Below are 18,028 nucleotides of genomic sequence, written 5' to 3' on the forward strand. Positions count from 1 at the left end.
AATTACCCAGGCCTTCTGATCAGACATTTATATTTATGAGCCACAGATACCCATTTTCAGACTGCTCCTGAGGGGAAAACTAGAAAGTTCAGAAAAACCTGTCCTGATCACAGTTCGACCTATCGCCTCCAGCTTCCCACTTGCATTAAAGTAAATGTGAACATGTGGAATTGCTTGCGATGGAAAAATAATGAGCACTACTGAGCATGGCAAATGCCTGTTAAGCTATGCAGCTTTCCAGTGTGCTGGTGGATCTCTGGCCTTTCAAGGATTGTTGCCTGTTCTGGTTCCTGAACCACATCTGTATGTCTGAATTATGATAGTCAGATCTTTCATAGTTAATCATCAGTTTTTTTAAATCAGCCTTTAATTAGCCAACCTAAAGCACCAGAATTTGTTGTGATGACTTTCATTACCTGGCAGGTCTCCATCAAATCTGTGAGTTTGACACCACTTCACAATTACCTCCACTCTAGTAGTTCCTTGCCACTTCTGCCTCGGTTGCTTCAGTGTGGCCACCAGCTCTGACAATGGTGACTCTTGACTCGTTGACATATAATGAGATAGGCATGCCATGTTTATCCCCATTCTACACAGGAACCTAGGTGATTGTGCCACATCTTGTTCACTTGCATTTCACTACTATACTTCTGTTTTTGGTTCCTAGTAATTTGGTGCCACTGTCCACTGGCAAAAACTGTACAGGCATCATACCCATTCTAGGTCCCAGGGTAATTGGACACAATCCTTTTCTATGCATACACGACTTTTATGACTGTACTGAAATGGTTTGTATTACTGTAAGTGACACCATGAACCGGTTTGTTTGTACCATTTTGAGAATTATCCAGAAGGATTGGTTATTCGTATTGCCATTTTCTTAAGTAGTTCAAATAGTATAATGTTTCCCTTCGTCTGAAAAATGTGTTTCATAAACACTCCTCCTGCCAAATCGTTGTACTGAAAGCCGAAGTAGTAATAGATTTAAGTCTTTTGTGTCAATTTTAAACAACGCTTCACGCCAAGTTTTTCCCTATAATTTTATTACGTTTTAGAGTGGACTCCCTTTTTGGCAAAAATGTATGTGAGGATATCTTGGAGTTCTTAAAGAGAAATTAGCCTATTTTTGTTTTGAATTTCATCATCGGAGCATTTTGTAAATTAAAAGATTTTCATAATGTGATTTCGAGGAGACAACATTTGCTTGACACTAGATTTTTTTTAATTTGAATTATATGCGCTTTGCCTAGAGTACTTATCTGCAAGGATCCCATATTTTGGAGGTCTGATCTATTGGAAAATACATAGTCTATCACTGGCATTCAGCTTGACATTATTATTTGTATGGCTGTGGAAGATGAGATAGCCAGAGGTTCTGAATCTGTGTATAAATTACACAGAGGACTAACGTAAATTGTTTCCTGGTCTTTACAGACTAGTGGTCTTTCAAACTGTTTTGGACCACCAAGTATAACCCATATTAGAGGTACCACAATACATTTTGGTGTCTTGTGTGTCTGTGTGTGTTTAGTGGCATTTTTATATATTTATTTCAGGTACTTATATAGCGCCGTCAGTTTATGCAGTGTTTTTACATATATACTGTACATTCACATCAGTCCCTAACCCTCAAGGGGCGTACAATCTAAAGTTCCTAGCTTACATTCATACATACATATAGCAGAGCCAATTTATACAGAATCCAGTTAATCTACCAGCATGTCTGTGGAGTGTGGGAGGAAATTGGAGTACCTGGAGGAAACCCACGCAGGCACAGGGAGAACATGCAAACTCCAGGCAGTTGGTGCTGTGGTTGGGATTCGAACCAACGACCCTAGTACTGCCAGGTGGAAGTGCTAACCATTTAGCCACTGTGCTTCCCATATATTACATTTTTTATATTTTATAATATTGTTATATCAGTATCATCCAGTTTAAATCCCTCTGTTGGGGTACTGTTCAAGGTATAAAGTTAGTCCATCTATTTGGAATCTGGGTGACCATTATTTTTACATTGTTGACGATAAGTCTCTCCTAGTGTGAACATACAAAATATTTGAATTAGCGGGCAAGTAAAAAAGCTGGCATTTTGACTTCTCTAAATAATTCCAGTGAAGATAGAACAGCATTTTATACTTTAGACAATACCAAACATCAGGAAAGTCTGTAAGTGGCCAGGGTTCCCAAATTACAATTTTATAAATAACCTTCTCTCTTCTGTATACACACAATAACAACTTTATATGATTTAATATATTGTGTCTTATATTTATTTACCAGTATATAGTATCATAACTTCTCTTTTTTGTTTTTTTTTGGGGGAATTTAGGAGCAAATTGATTTGGGAATTCACTTTTTTAGTAAAGCATAATTACAGAATAGGCTGTGCACGTGGCTATGCATATGGTGGGAGTGCTGAAAAACACCTGTAACAATATACTTCAGAACTAGCTCATGTACCTTTTTGAAGCTTTAGGTCTTGAGCTATGGGTGCCTGGATGCTTACAGTATGTGTAAACAGGGACAAGTTAAAAGCACATAATATGGCTTGTTGAGCATTTTGGAGCTTTGAGTTTTAAGCTACATAATGCATAGGCGTGAATGGGGGCTTAGGGTGACAACACTCATCCTACTGTACCTGGACAACAGAAACCGGACAGGACTACAGAAACCCCTGTCCTCATATTATCTCCATAATATTGAGGGGTGGAGTTCTGTAGTCCTCTGTAGTGCTCCCTGACTCTGACTAGATTTCTGGCAAGAAATAGGTATTTGTTGGTCTCATTAAACAAATATTTAATAGACGTATGAGTTTGCATGTTATGGTGCATATTATACTATATTACTTTAAAGACTTTTTTTGTACGTTAAGCAAACTAAATGTTTTAGTGTTCGTCTCCCTAGTGTATATGATTTCTTTGAGCTGTATGTGTTCAGAGAACTGCAGTGCGCTTGTAGGGAGGATGAAATTCTTCATGTGTACTTAGAATGTCTCACCTTTGTGCTTGCCATATTGCTTTATATTTATTTAAGGTTCTTGAGCTTCAGAGTTAGGCTGGTCATGGACATCAGATGATGGATGTTCATGGGTAAATGATCCAGTCTTTAAAGCATACGTCTAGGCAACAGAAACATTTCCCTACATCTCTGCCATACGTGTACATGCCCCATGGATTGTCTCTTTAAGAATGCTAAGAGAACAGAAAAATACCCGCTGATCTGGCAAATATTGAAATATCATAATTTCCTGTTTGAGCTGACAATACCATGCCTCTACTGCAGAGTTATCAGCCCTGTCTAAGTTTTCATCTCCTGGACAACAGTGATTGGATCCAAAATACACAGTTATGATGTTACATTAGTGGCAGTGTGACTCTCATTGGTGCAATGAAAACTAGAACTGTTGCCCTTACCACTTAGATGACTTATTTAATTTCCTGAGAATACTTACTTGTCATAGGCAGCCCCCCTTTTTATTTTTAATTTTTGCTTCGCTTATCAATAAACAGACCAGATTTGCTGAGACTTGCATGATGAATGTTATTTAGTCAATGAGTTTCAGCAGTTTTTATAACCTTGGTCTGCTCTACAGATGGACTTGAGCACAAACGAACTATTGACATAAACAGTTCTAGGCTGGTTTTAAACTAGTTAAACTAAATAAAGTCTTTAACCAAAGTTGTCAAACAGCCTGAGCTTCTCATTAAATCCTTGTTAAAATTTAACATCACAATGGTAGTGTGTGACCAAGCAGGCTTGCTGTAAATGAACTTACAGCTAAACTTTGCAGCCAACAGTTTTACCAAAACTTTATCCTCAGTCTCCAGGGTCTAGAGTCACATCAAGCAAATGACTACATTTAAGGCAAGTGCTAGTAACACATCAACGCAAAGAAAAAACTGTACTTCCAAAAGTTGGTTTGGATGTTTTGAATAGTATCGCAGGGTTAGAGGCAAGGGTGGACTCACAACTCATGGGGCCTCCGGGCAATAGGGGATCATGGGACCCCTGTGTCCTTGCCCAAACTCAAAAAAGCCTATGAAAAAGGTACCAGGGGCATCTCATGGGGCCCCCTACTGACCCCGGGCCCTCGGGCAGTGCCTGAGTTTCCAAATGGTCCCCCTGGTTAGAGGTACTATAAAGGTATTATGTTTTCTGTGTCCCCATTGGAGAGATTTACTCATGTTCAAATGATGATTACTGATCGCTTGGGGGTATGGTCTGCCTACCTTAGCCATGTGATTATTACCCAATATGGTGATGGCCACTTCGGATAGCTGTCTTTGCATGTGTTTGGGGTGGTTTTTGATTTATTTGGTTCTTCTGGTAGCTCACAAAATTCTTATATCTAGACACGTTAATTCATTAGTGAGTCCCATTGTGTTTCCTGATTTTAAGGCTTGTAGTATCATTGGTGTTATTATGGTGATGTGGTCACAAATTAAGATTGGCTCTTTTTTTCTTTGTTACAGCAGTTGCTGAGCTCTCCTTTGTGGAGTGAGGCTTGGAGGAGCCTCTCCTTACCCTCCTGTATCGAACATGGACCCCAATGGTTGGAGTGAAGCCGGCAGTCCGGCAGAGAGCACAGGGGACCTGGGAGATTCCATGGAGAAGAGCCTAGACAATGATGCAGAAGGAGTGTGGAGTCCAGACATTGAACAAAGCTTCCAAGAGGCACTGGCAATATACCCACCATGTGGGAGGCGCAAAATTATCTTATCCGATGAGGGCAAGATGTACGGTGAGTCGCCACCCCCTCCCCCACAAAATAAAGGGCTTTTATCTTCTATCTGCAAGGCAAATGGCTCTGTTAGATTCAGAGCAATTCCAGTGCGAAGCTCAAAACATTGAGACAAAAAAATTCTGGATTTGGTTGAATGAGGCTGCAAAAGAGCTGCAAGAATATGTGTCTTCTATACCGTAAAATCAAATAAAACAGAGTGTGTGTTTATCCCTGGATTTGGATAATGGTCAAAATTCCTTATGTGCAATAGGTCAGTGAACACAAGTAGTAAAGCCAACAAATCAGCGCGATAGCCAGTAAACTAGCATTTTATGATAGACATTAGTTCCGTCATGGTGTATTTCCTGTAACTGGATAAAGATGGTATTTGCTAAAATGGTCTGATAAGAACAGAACGGGAGTGTATTTTCTAATTTTGGATGGAGCAGGAAAGAGGCAACACCCCTGTCATGCTTTTGTCATGTACCCCATCTGAGGCATATACAGTACCTTTACATTTGTCCCAAACGCACAGCAAGTAGATCCTTCCAACTGTAGGAATAGACGGTGGTAACCAGAACTGGTTTACCCATTGGAGGTTTTCTCCTCACCTACTGTTCCTGTGAAAACTAAAATTTCAGATTTCCTATCACTTTTTGTGTCAGAGACAATGGTTAGCAGAACCAATAGTGAGGATGAATCTGCTAGCAGGGACGCAGACCGCGATTAAAAAAAAAACCAGACAGGGTTCCAACTCTTCCCTATTCTAGCCATAAATAAAGTGGTGTTAAACCCAAAAACAAATTCTTAGATGTGGTGGCTGCATTAGTTTTCTTTTATTGTCACTTGGTAATCTTGCCAGTAAGTCAAGTAATTATTTAAAACACCAAGCTGTCCAGCAAAAGTGGCAGTTAGATTTTTGAGTCAAACCACTTAAAAAGTTAGTTCACCTACCTCCCCTCGTCCTTACTATACATAGCTCCGTGGGTGATGGGCTGTCAGTACAGCTGGAGTAGTTGTCTAGGGTTTTGAAATCCCCACTCTTCTCCCTCTTCTTTCTGTGGGGCTTCCAGGATTGATCAGAGTGATGCTTTGTGCTGGCACTCATCCATAAAAATCACTCTGATCTGTCCTAGAAGATGCGCAGAAGGAAGACGGAGAAGAGTGGAGATTTTAAATCCCTGGACTACTGTCTACTTAGCCACAGAGGTTAGTACATGGGGGGGGGGGGTGTATGCTGTGCGTTCACTTTATCATTTTTTTCTGAAACCCTGTTGCTATAACAGCTTAAATATTGACAGCAGTAGTTCAGCGTTAATCTGTTAGTCAAGTCCATCTAAATCTGCTAGTGCCATTTAACAGTACCATCTCCCCAGATTGACCAAGGATGGGTCCATTGCTCCCCCATCCAGAGTGGAGCTACAAAAGAACAGGAAGGGTGCTACTGGCTGGTTTACCAGGTAAAACAAAGTAGAAAAAAATCCTAAAAAAAAAATTAATGTAGCTACCACATTCAGTTAAGTTAATGACTGGGGTGGGGTGAGGGAGTTAGAAAAATGTAAAACCAAAACTTTTTTTCCATACTTTCTTGTTCACAAAAGGACCAACTTTTCTGTAAATGGGTGCTGCAGGTCCATGTTTGCCTTCCCGTAGTGTCTTTTCGGATTCATTTACAGGACACGTTCTTTTATATGAATGTTGCTAGTTTACATTGGAAAGACCTGTTGCTTGGCCTCCATCTAGCCTGCCTGCGCTCCTCCACCTGGCATGGGTGTACTCTTTGCTGGAAGTGCTGTTTATTGGTGTCTGTCTGTGAGAGACCTAGAGTTAGCTTTTGTTGTGTAATACCCTAGTAGTCTCTCCCCTCCCACCCTTTCTTTCCCTCTCTCTGCCTTTCTAGGGGGTCTGTGATTCCAGTAAATCAAGCTTGTGCAAGGTCACATGGAAAGAAGACACCAGCGGGTGGGGGGGAGGGGAGTCAGGCTGGAGAGAAGGGGGAGGAGGAGGTGGTGGTAGATGAAATCTGATCTTGGTCTCTGCCTGGCAGGACAAGCTCCAGTGTGTTTGGAGGGATTGGTGGGGGAGTAACACATACAGACCTAATCTATTACAAGCCAGGCCTGCAATGAAGGATTGCAGTGTACGGTTAACCCCCTCCGCACCTGGCTGGGTTTAGGACATGCCGAGAATGTTTGCTCTGCTCTAGAACTTGCCAACGCAATTTTGTTTAACCTGTGTAAATTCGCTAATCTGTAAAATTCCAGCGCTGGAAATGAACACACATTGTCTATGCAAATTGCCAAGAATGATTGAATACTCAATGGCAGAGAGGTATTAATTCGAAAATCGGCTTTCGTAGCTCAGATAATTAAATGATGCTTCTGTATGCTATGCTGAACGCACAATAAAATGCTGCGGATTACTTGCCCAGGTTATGATTCATATAGAAATGTCATTATTTATGCTTCTCCATTATGGTGTGTTTTGGTAACATTCCTGTTTAATGCAACGTGTTGGTGCTCTGCAGCACCATTCATTTTCAGTGGCACCAATGCACATATGCTGCAATACACCACAACTAGAAGGCCTGCCTTAAAGCATAAATCTGGGGATTATTAAAAAAAAAAAAACTTTAACTTTGTAGTAGGGGTCTCCTGCATGGCAAGGGTTATACAGTATGCATGTTAACTCTAGGGCAGGGGTCTCAGAACTTTCTAAACAAAGGGCCAGTTTACTGTCCTCCAGGCTTTAGAGGGGCCAGACTGTGGCCAAGAGTGTAGAAATGTCCTGCTTTTACCCACCCGGCCTAGTAAATCCAACACAATTTCTTTGGTGGTCTGAGCATGGTTTCACAAATGTTCACTTTCTGCTCATGCCCACCAGGATTATGATCTTTGAAATTGATTTATCTTCTCATGAATGTTGTGTGAACATTATTGCTACCTACAACTTCGTCACTTTTTTGTTTCTGGCCTCATTCACTCCCAATCCACTTCATATAGCCTGATTTCTCTTGAAAGTCTTTGTCGCTCATGCCCTCAGTCACTGGGTTTAATTTCCTTGATCTACTCCTCAATCTCTAAACAATCTCCTGTGTCAAAGTATAGGCAACTATGGGAACGCAAACTAGGGATGGAGTTGGATCCTCAGAACTGGCAGATCATGACATGACTGAATCCACATGCTTGAAAACTGTCCTCATCCTTGACATTGTTTAATCGCTGGTACTACATTCCGGCTTGACTATCTTGAATTGTTCCTAATTATCCCTCAACTTGTTTCTAGGGCTGTGCCCAGCCAGTAAAAATAGGGCATACTTGGTGGTACTGTCCAAGAGTGAACAGATTATGGATTCAGGTCTACGCTTTGCTTTGTACATTATTAAACTCCAACCTTAAAGTGGTATTAAAGGTTCGGCTTTAAAAAACAAAACAAAAACAAACATATTATACTGTGCACCTGGCTCCTCCCCCTTTACCAGTGCCCCCAATAACAAACTGCTTACTATGGGGGCACTGATGCTCGCTCCCGATCCCGCCTCTATCCGATCATAAGACACATAGTGCCGCGGCTCAGCCTTGCCCCCTGCTCTCTCCTCTTTGGGGGAGCAGCACACAGAAGGCTTTTTACCGTCATACAAAGAATGCTTGGTTTCCTTTTTTTTTTTTTTTGTGGATTTACATTTTTCAATGATAGTTAATAATGCCTCATTGTTGGTGTCAATGGAAGGAATAATGCCCCATCATTGGTGTCAGTGGAAAGAACAATGCCCCATCGTTGGTGTCAATGGAAGCAATAAAGCCCCATTGTTGGCTCTGTAAAAGGAATAATGACCCATTGTTGCTGTCAGTGGAAGGAATAGTGCCCCATCATTGGTGTCAGTTGAAGGAATACTGCCCCATCATTGGTGTCAGTAGAATGAATAGTGCCTCATCGTGGGTATCAGTGGAAGGAATGGTGTCCCATTGTTGGTGTCAGTGGAATAATGGTGCCCCATCATTGGAAGGAATGGTGTTCCATCATTGTTGTCAGTAGAAGCAATGGCGCCCCATTGTTGGTGTCTGTGGAAAGAATGGTGCCCGCTGTTGGAGTCAGTGCAGGAATTGTTGCCCCATTAATCTTGGGAAGAATAGTGCATTGTATCAGTGAAAAGAATAGTGCCCCAAGGGCTGTATAAAGACCAGCAAAGGGACACAATTTGGAGACCACTACTCTAGGGGATGAGGAGTAAGGACTCATTCACGTGGGTGCAGAGCTGGTCTATCTTTACAGACATGAAATTTCCATTGGGAATTCATGAAAACACGCACTGATGAACATTGCAATGCACTCTGGATTATCAACACTGGTAAAAACATGTTCCAGGTGCATTTGTGCATGTAGGTGCGAAATGTGACACTAAGTACAAGGAGTTTCCATTTTTTTACATGGCTGTTACCACTTTTTTATTCCTTTTTGTATATAGATGCAGTGACTAAAAATAACACCAATTGGCAAGAAAAAAAAAATCTATATGCAAGCAAGTTGCCACATGATTACTGATGGCAAACTTGTGACCCAATAGTGCCTAGGACATATTCTGTTATCACAGTATTGTATTACTGCCTTACATGCTGGCCGTTGTAAATCAAAATGATCTATATCTAGAAATGAATCACTTTGCAAACTACAAAGGTAGTTTTAGATATTTTTCTTGCACCAAACTGTACAGTAATCTAATGATTAGACGGAAGTAAGCTGTAATGCAACCCAAGACCCAATGCAAGAGTTCCAATCTATTTGACACCATCGTCTTTAATGATGTGTGTTATAAAGCGTGTTCATTATGTTCAGATTTCAATGACTTATATAGCAACCAATTATTTAAGCTTGTTTGCGTCAGCAGTGTTGGGTGGTGTTGCCCAATGCAATCCCCATGCAAAAGCAACACAGTTAGTTTTATGTCTTAAAGTGGTTCTCCGGTCACATTTTAAAAATACTAAAAGGCAGCAGCTACAAATACTGTAGCTGGTGAACCTTTATAATAAGACACTTGCCTGTCAAGGGATCCAGGGCTGTATTTACACGGGGTGGTTCACTGGTCTTCTTGTCCCCGGTGCTGCCATGCTGATTGTGGGAAGCCGGTTGTGATACCTTGTGGCTTCTCAGGCAGCTCCCCACTTCACATGTGTGAGCTGCTCTGCGCCCCGTGAGTGGTCCCACAACCTCCTGGGACCTGTCACGTGTCCAAGAAGGTTGCAGGGAGGGATGGGGGCAAATTTCCTGTGGAATCGCCTAAGTGATTCCAGAGGAAATAGGGAGAGGGTACCTGTCAAAACTAGGTACCTGCTCCCCTTCCCACCAAAAATAAAAAAATGTTCCAAAACTAGAAGAGGAGGGGGGAGGAGGAGGAAGAGCCGAACTTCCGTTTTTTTCAGTGAAGTTCTGATTTAAGGCTCCAGTTCACAACAAACAGCATTTGTGTACTTGAAAAAATAGGATGTTGCATTTTTTTTGTGCGCTTGTGCAGGACGTTCCAACACACTGTAGCATATCACAACACACTGCAATGCATAAGGATAACAATAGAAATTTGAGGGAAAAAAAAAGAGGGCACAGCAAGTCATGGTAATTTAGAGCACATTACAGTGCACGTAAACATTAACTCAGGTTGAATCCTCTGGTTTTTGCACTTGAGTATTCTTTGCACTCGTATTACATAATCCCTTACATGTGAAACTGATAGAAGGGGACCGCGGGACTTAAACCCCAACTCTGGCCAACTACAAAATGATCCTTTGCAGTGGGACTGTGCCTTTTTGGTCTACAGCAATGGTTTCCAAACTGCAGCCCTTTGCTTGCCTTTATCTAGCCCTTGGGGCACTTTTCCTCCCACTGATAAAAGACATTATTCCTCCCACTGACACCAATAATGAGACACTATTCCTCCCAATGGCACCAATGATGGGGTGCGATTTCTCCCACTACCAATGATGGGGTATTATTCCTCCCATTCACACCAGCTTCAGGCCCTCTAAAGTCTGAAGTATAGTAAACTGGCCCTTTGTTTAGAAAGTTTGGAGATCTCTGGTCTAGAGGAACTAAAAAGATTTACTTACTTTTCCCTATCTGTTTTAAACTCGCCTCTGCTTTCCCTTCCCTGGTTCTGAACATCTTCCATCTACAGGTCCCTAGGGGACCCTTTTGGTTACCATCAACAGAGATTTATTTCTATTATTGAAACATTGTGTTTTGTGCATTGCCTGTTCTGGCCCGAAAGGGCTGCAGTTTGTATGGGATGGAAGGGGGGGGGGGGGGGGGGTGGGTGGGAGGAATAGATGTACATCTTCTCTGTACTGATTTGTAATTTCTTATGAAAAACGAATAAACACAATTGGAAAACAAAAAGATTTACTTACCTGATTCTCCACTCCTTCCTGCAGCTAGACAAGTCCCTGCTTCTTCTTCCCCACATTCCAGCTCTCTAGGGTCCTGATATCATCAAGACCAAAGCAGGGTTCAGAACTGTACACTGGACATGATGGCACCAAGAGACAGTTCACCACCTAGATAAAACAAGTGATTAACCCTAGCAGTGTGTGGAAGCAGACTTACTGCATGGGATCACTTAAAGTGTTACTAAACCCAGGACCCTGCATTCACGATATCATGCTGGATATCTATACTGATATGGACTGGTTAATGTGTTAGGAATGTAAGGATGCCCCATAGTTTGATGGAAATGAAAATGATCAACCTACAGAGGACTGAATTCAAAGACATCCCGAAAATCAAAGTAAAAAAATTATGCAGCAAACTAGTCCATTTTGCTGAAATTTCATTGCAGCAACTTAAAATGGTGCTCAGTAGTTTGTATGGCCCCCACGTGCTTGTATGCATGCCTGACAACGTTGAGGCATGCTCCTAATGAGACGACAGATGGTGTCCTGGGATATTTCCTCCCAGTTCTGGACCAAGGCATCGCTGATATCCTGGACAGTCTGAGGTGCAACCTGGCGGTGTTGGATGGATCGAAACATGATATCCCAGAGGTGTTTTATTGGATTTAGGTCAGGGGAGCGAGTGGGCCATTCAATGGTATTAATTCCTTCATCCTCCAGGAACTGCCTGCATACTCATGAGGCTGGGCATTGTCATGCGCCAGGAGGAACCCAGGACCCACTGCACCAGCGTAGGGTCTGACAATGGGTCCACGAATTTCATCCCCATACCTAATGGCAGTCAGGGTGCCATTGTCTAGCCTGCAGAGGTCTGTGCATCCCTCCATGGATATGCCTCCCAGACCTTCAATGACCCACCACCAAAACACTCATGATGTTACAGGCAGCATAACATTCTCCACGGTTTCACCAGACCCTTTCATGTCTGTTACATGTACTCAGGATGAACCTGCTCTCATCTGTGAAAAGCACAGAGCGCCAGTGGCGAACCTGCCAATTCTGGTGTTGAATGGCAAATGCCAATCAAGCTCTGTGGTGCCGGGCAGTGAGACAAGGGCCAAGTAGAGGACGTTGGGTCCTCAGGGCACCCTCATGAAGTCTGTTTCTGATTGTTTGGTCAGAGACATTCACACCAGTGGCCTGCTGGAGGTCATTTTGTAGGGCTCTGGCAGTGCTCATCCTGTCTCTCCTTTCACAAAGGAGCAGATACCGGTCCTGCTGATGGGTTAAGGACCTTCTATGGCCCTGTCCAGCTTCACTAGAGTAACTGCCTGTCTCCTGGAATCTCTTACATGCTCGGGAGACATAGAATCCCAGCCACGGCACCACCTGCCTGGAATTTGCATGTTCTCCCTTTGCCTGCGTGGGTTTCCTCCAGGTACTCCGGTTTCCTCCCACACTCCAAAGACATGCTGGTAGGTTGATTGGATCCTGTCTAAATTGGCCCTAGTATGTGTATGGATGTAAGTTAGGGACCTTGGATTGTACGCCCCTTGAGGGTTAGGGACTGATGTGAATGTACGATATATATGTAAAGCGCTGTGTAAATTGACGGCGCTATATAAGTAACTGAAATAAATAAATAATAATAGCAAACCTTCTGGCAATGGCACGTATTGATGTGCCATCTTGTAGGAGTTGAACTGCCTGTGCAACCTCTGTAGGGTCCAGGTATTGCCTCATGCTACCAGTAGTGACACTGACCCTAGCCAAATGCAAAACTAGTGAAAAACAGTCAGAAAAGATGAGCAGGAAAAAAAATGTCAGTGGCCTCCACCTGTAAAACCATTCCTGTTTTGGGGGTCATCTCATTGTTGCCCATTTAGTGCACCTGTTGTTAATTTCATTATCACCAAAGCAGCTGAAACTGATTAACAACCCCCTCTGCTACTTAATTGACCAGATCAATATCCCAGGAGTTTAATTGACTTGATGCTATACTCTGATTAAAAAGTGTTCCTTTAATTTTTTTGAGCAGTGTATTTTCCTAGAGTTGGGTTTTAAAACGTAAAACATAAACAGATCAGTGACATTTACACAGTGCATTCATCCTAAAGTGGACCATCTTGAATTTCTCTCATTCAGCCCCGCGATCTATCGATCTTCCCCCATCCACATTAAGCAGTATAGGATACAGGAGTGTCGGCTGCCTGCTATTGTGTTTAGCAGCTGCTGCTGTAATGGCTGCTGAATACCTGAACAGTGCTTGCAGCTGATTCTGGTTCCCAAAAGTAGATTGAAAGATTGGCTTTTGTTGGGGATGGTGGTGAGGGGATGGTGGTGAGGGTGTGGTGAGGGGATGGTGGTGAGGGTGTGGTGGGGGGGTGGAGGCCAACATAGTCAACTACAGCTATAATTTTGGATGAAATTCAGGGAGTATATAACCAGTTGAAAAATGTATTTTATTTTAAAATGTTTTTTTTTTTAGCAGAATATTCCTTTAAGTTATTATGGGACAAGATGTATGACACATTTGGCATCCTATGGATGGTCATGCCGAGCATTTACACAAACACACCATTCAACCTTTTAATTATATCTGTTTACCACAAAGTCAAAGTAGCCATTTGTGGGTGATAGCTTATTTATTTTTGTCAGTTCACCAGAAATTGGTGACATTACTGTGGCTTGATATACTGAGTAGCTTAATTGCATTCCCTGGTAAATCCTCCTGCTGTTCACTTGACAGGTATACCTTCAATTTCTGTCAACAATAAGGAATAAGTTGTGCTATTTCTTACATCACTTAGTGCGTTTGCACATATTTTTATACAACTTTCTAATACCTTGATTGCCTGTTTGAGAAGACTCTGATTGAAGCAGATATTTTCATGATGTGCAAGAAAATTTAAAAACCTTCTGCAGCTTTCCATCCGTGTCTACATTCCACATCCCCCATGTGGTTCCTTGTTTCTTCCATGTTCCTCATACACTTCTTTTAAATCTTTTGCCCTTCTACTCAAGCGTTGGTGCAATTTCATTTCCTAGCGGATCTCCTCTAACAAAGGGAGGCCTATGCACAGATTGTGTGAATTGATTTTTATCTATGCACATACTTTTATTCTAAGGCCAATCCCCAGTGCCCATTTTATGAAGTTGAAGAGCATAGATGCTTTCTTCTGACTGGATCAGTGAATGATGGCTAGGTTACCCCATCATTTTTCTCTATCACTTTAATGTTAGGAAGACGCAGTGAAGCTGCATTACTGGGTGGATGTGGAATAGACAGGGACAGGTTGTAAGTGTCCGTTCTAGAAAAAAAAGGTTCATCCCTGTATGCAACGGAATTTAAGGATTATTTTAATTAAATATGGTTTTGGAATTAGGATTATGATTTAATGGAATGTTTTTTGTTTTTTTTTTAATTTTAGGTAGTTCCCCCCCCCCCATATATAGAGACCTTGGGGCCCATTTTCTCCAGTGGGTGCATTATGCTCTGTATGGCATTCTTCCCAACTTTTTTTTGGGAATGGGGGACATCTATCGGCATATGATACCAATCCCCCCCCCACACACACACACACACAAACACACACTTCCTTACAGGAGAAAAAAAAATTAAGTAAAGCCACAAGTGCTTTTTTTAACCACTTCTATTTCTTTACAGCGGCTTTTGAAGTTTACAAAAGATTAAACAACTTAGAAATTGGATGAAAGGTTTAGCTCTTGGAAACACTTTTTGAAAGCTAAATAGTGCATTTTATATACAACTATATAGATCAGAACAAAAAAAGGGACAAATGAGGAAAAGGGGACAGAGGGACTTTGCTCCAAATCAGGGACAGTCCCTTGAAATCAGGGACAGTTTGGTAGTTATGTGTAAGGGACAGAGCAATGTGACGCATTGTTACAATGCATCACTATTTTTACCTTTTTTTTTTTTTTTTAAATTCTATTGTATTCATCTTTAGGCACTGCAGTGTGTTGCAATGCAGTGTAGTGCTTTGCAACATGCTGAGCTGTTGCACACAGCAATGCAACATGTTCTTTTTTTTTTATTTTACATAAACCAATGCAGTGCATTGATGTACACTAATAGAACACAAGGTAAATTGCCATTTCTAGGAAAAGGGACTGTGCTGGGTAAGGCTGTCTAGAGCAGCCCAATGCATATGGTGTTATCGCCCCAAGACTGTAGTGTTCTCTTGACGCTTCGCTCTATGGCATACTCATCCTCCCTGGTAGTCAGACTTTCTGCAGTACTGCAAATGCCCTAGCCATAGAGAATATTGGCCTGTTTGTTTAAGAGTGGTTGTAGTGTTGGCTGTAAAATAAAGTTAACCTTTAACAATATTGGGCCTATTGAATCCAGTGCAGTGCTCTGATATGGGTTTGCTCCATATTATCAAATAGGTATCTAGGCTGCCTCAGTGACATTAAACAAAAAAAGGAATGTAAATTCTTTGCTTGTGATGCATTCCATGAAATTTGTGACAGTTCTGGGCATTGACTTTAGGCTCCATGCAAAACGCCTTGGCAGAAAAAAAACGCTCATAAAGAGCATTTGTGTACACAGGAGTGTTTAGCATTTTTTTTCTACCATAGGATGACATTGCACTTTCTACAGGCAAAAAACAAACCTCCTGTAGAGTACATTATATGCTCCACTCTGCACAATGTGCTGTACATTTTATACCCCACTTTGTATAAATGTGCTGCACATTATATGCTCTAATCTCCCACTCTGTACACTGTGCTGAACATCTATAATCCATACCACTCCACATCATACTGTTTGACTTAGCCATGGCAGACTTGCTCTGAGGAAGAGGCCAGTCCTCGAAACACGTCAGCGTTTTGAATGTCTATACTCCCTATTGCGGACTGTTACTCAGCGTGGTGTTGACCCAGCTGTTCTTTATGATGTGCCTTGACTATATTGTCATTTGTGAGTACAAAACATACTTTATTTTTTATTAAACATTTTTTATGGTAATGCACTAGGCCTGTGCGCCCTCTGTTTTTTCTTTCCTCATTCAGTATATTTGGATTTCCCCGGTCCATTTGAGGGCAGCAAGGTGTGCATGTTCCAGGACATTCCTTATGTGGTTGTAGCCTGTATCGAGTCCATCCCCAAGCGCAGGAGCATTTGTGTTTGATGGCAGACAACAGACTGCATTGCTCTTTATAGACACTTTTTATTTAAATTGGAAAAACCTAACACTGGTTGGGGCACATAGTTGCACAAATAAACAAATCTTGTAGCAATATAGCAAAATCATAAAACACTTCTCTGAACTGGTCTTTATTTTCCAAATTGTACCTCGTGCCTCCTTGTCACTAGTGTCGGGTGATTTTTTTTTTTTTTTTTTACCCTTTTTGAAGGTTCTGCCTACAACATAGTGGCCTCTATTGTGTGGTGACAAGCACAGTTTAAGTGCTGCCTGAAGGAAATCCTCTATTGGTGACCCCCCTCCCTTTACTCTTGTCACGAGTCTGGATTAGGACATGTGACCATGGTGAGGTCTCTATTCTCCATTTCTAAATTGATTCACATTCTTCAATGCCCTTCCACAACTGGCTTGCATGCCAGGAATTCCAGCATAGCTGGCCACATTTGCTCAGATTCACTGAATTACTTCAGAGAGAAGCACATGTGTCTTCCAGATGGGGCTGTTCTCTGTGAAATTGCATATGGAAGATGGATGGGGACAGAAGGGAGAGAGGAACGGAAAGGACACAGCACTTCTCAGTTACGTATAGTGCGCCCTTCTTGAAGACCTTGTATATTGTATGCACATATACAAGGAGGGCACTGTCCCATTGGCACAAACGGCTGGGAGGATGGAAAGAATGGCAGATTTGAAGGACCATTTGTGTTGCCCTTGGCATTCAGGGAAAAGCTTGCATTGTGGATTAGGCGACCAGCTATTCTGTAAAGGTGTCTGCAAAACTTATAATTGCTTATAACAACCTTTTATATTCTTTACCTGCCTCAGATATCCAACTATGGGAGTTTGATTGGCTGCTGAAGTCAACACAAACTGTTCCCATTTTTAAAAATATTTTTAGTATTACAAACCTGTCTTATTTTGTGAGTTAACTGTTTGGTCTCATGTACACTGCTGTTCCTAAATATGAGTTTAGGAGCTTTTGGCGTTTTTTTGCCAAAGCCCCTGAACTCAACTCAACTCAATAAAAGCCTATGTATTCATGTAGACATGGGCTTTTACCAGAGTTTAGGAGCAGCAGAGAGTTTAAGGGCAGTTAAATGTCGCTATTCTGAACACAGAAGAAGTGCGCTCAGGAGAGGAATGTTTTGGCCAAAAAACATTAAACGCAGCAAAATCATGTGTAAATGTGTCTACGCACTAGCCGCGTTTAGCACTTGGATGTTCATTCACGTCAGTGGAAAATACTCTGGCCAATAAAATGAGTAAACATCCAAGCGCTAAACACGGTAACGAGGTTTTGCTGTGTTTAGCGTTTTTCTGCTTCCAGGAGACCTAAACGTCTAGGGAAGTTCATGTGTACAGGAGGCCTTAGCATGAAAAAAAAATGAAGCACCCTCCCCCGCAACCCCTGTGTTTAGCATACAGACCAAAACTATTTGGAATTTCTGTACCCCAGCAGGCCTCTGTGCCATGAGAAGGATTAGATGTAAATAGCTGGGCCAATGTAATTTTATAAAGATCATTCCTGAAATTCAGCCATTTTCAGTTTTGTTGCTTTCCATCCAGTTTTAACCATAGTGCTCTGTCAGTCTTCGTTTTAATTCCTAGTTTTGCGTGACTGTTCAATACTCTGGAGGTAGATCCATAAACAAATATCGCATTACCTATTCAAGGGCATTTTCAGTTTTGATTTCTTAGCCATTTGAACTAGGGGAATGAATAAAACATATATGGCAGACTGCCATGTTTGA

The 18,028-nt window shown here is 41.8% G+C and overlaps 1 protein-coding gene across 3 annotated transcripts in view; it reads left to right on the forward strand.

Moving 5' to 3' along the window:
• Window positions 1-18,028, forward strand: part of LOC149468384 (transcriptional enhancer factor TEF-1-like) — a 118,364-nt gene that overhangs the window by 45,993 nt on the left and 54,343 nt on the right. For 2 of the 3 annotated variants that reach the window (XM_089670134.1, XM_089670135.1), the window contains exon 2: window positions 4,473-4,741. In XM_089670134.1, the coding sequence (XP_089526260.1) occupies window positions 4,540-4,741 (202 nt within the window). In that variant the 5' untranslated portion in view covers window positions 4,473-4,539. Of the gene's footprint in view, window positions 1-4,472; window positions 4,742-18,028 lie in introns of those variants that run through there. The other variant, XM_089670136.1, reaches the window with a different exon arrangement.

Source organism: Staurois parvus, unplaced genomic scaffold (assembly GCF_062004578.1).
Source record: "Staurois parvus isolate SC_StPar_1 unplaced genomic scaffold, SC_StPar_1.0 ptg000087l, whole genome shotgun sequence".
In the NCBI taxonomy this organism is placed as follows: domain Eukaryota; kingdom Metazoa; phylum Chordata; class Amphibia; order Anura; family Ranidae; genus Staurois; species Staurois parvus.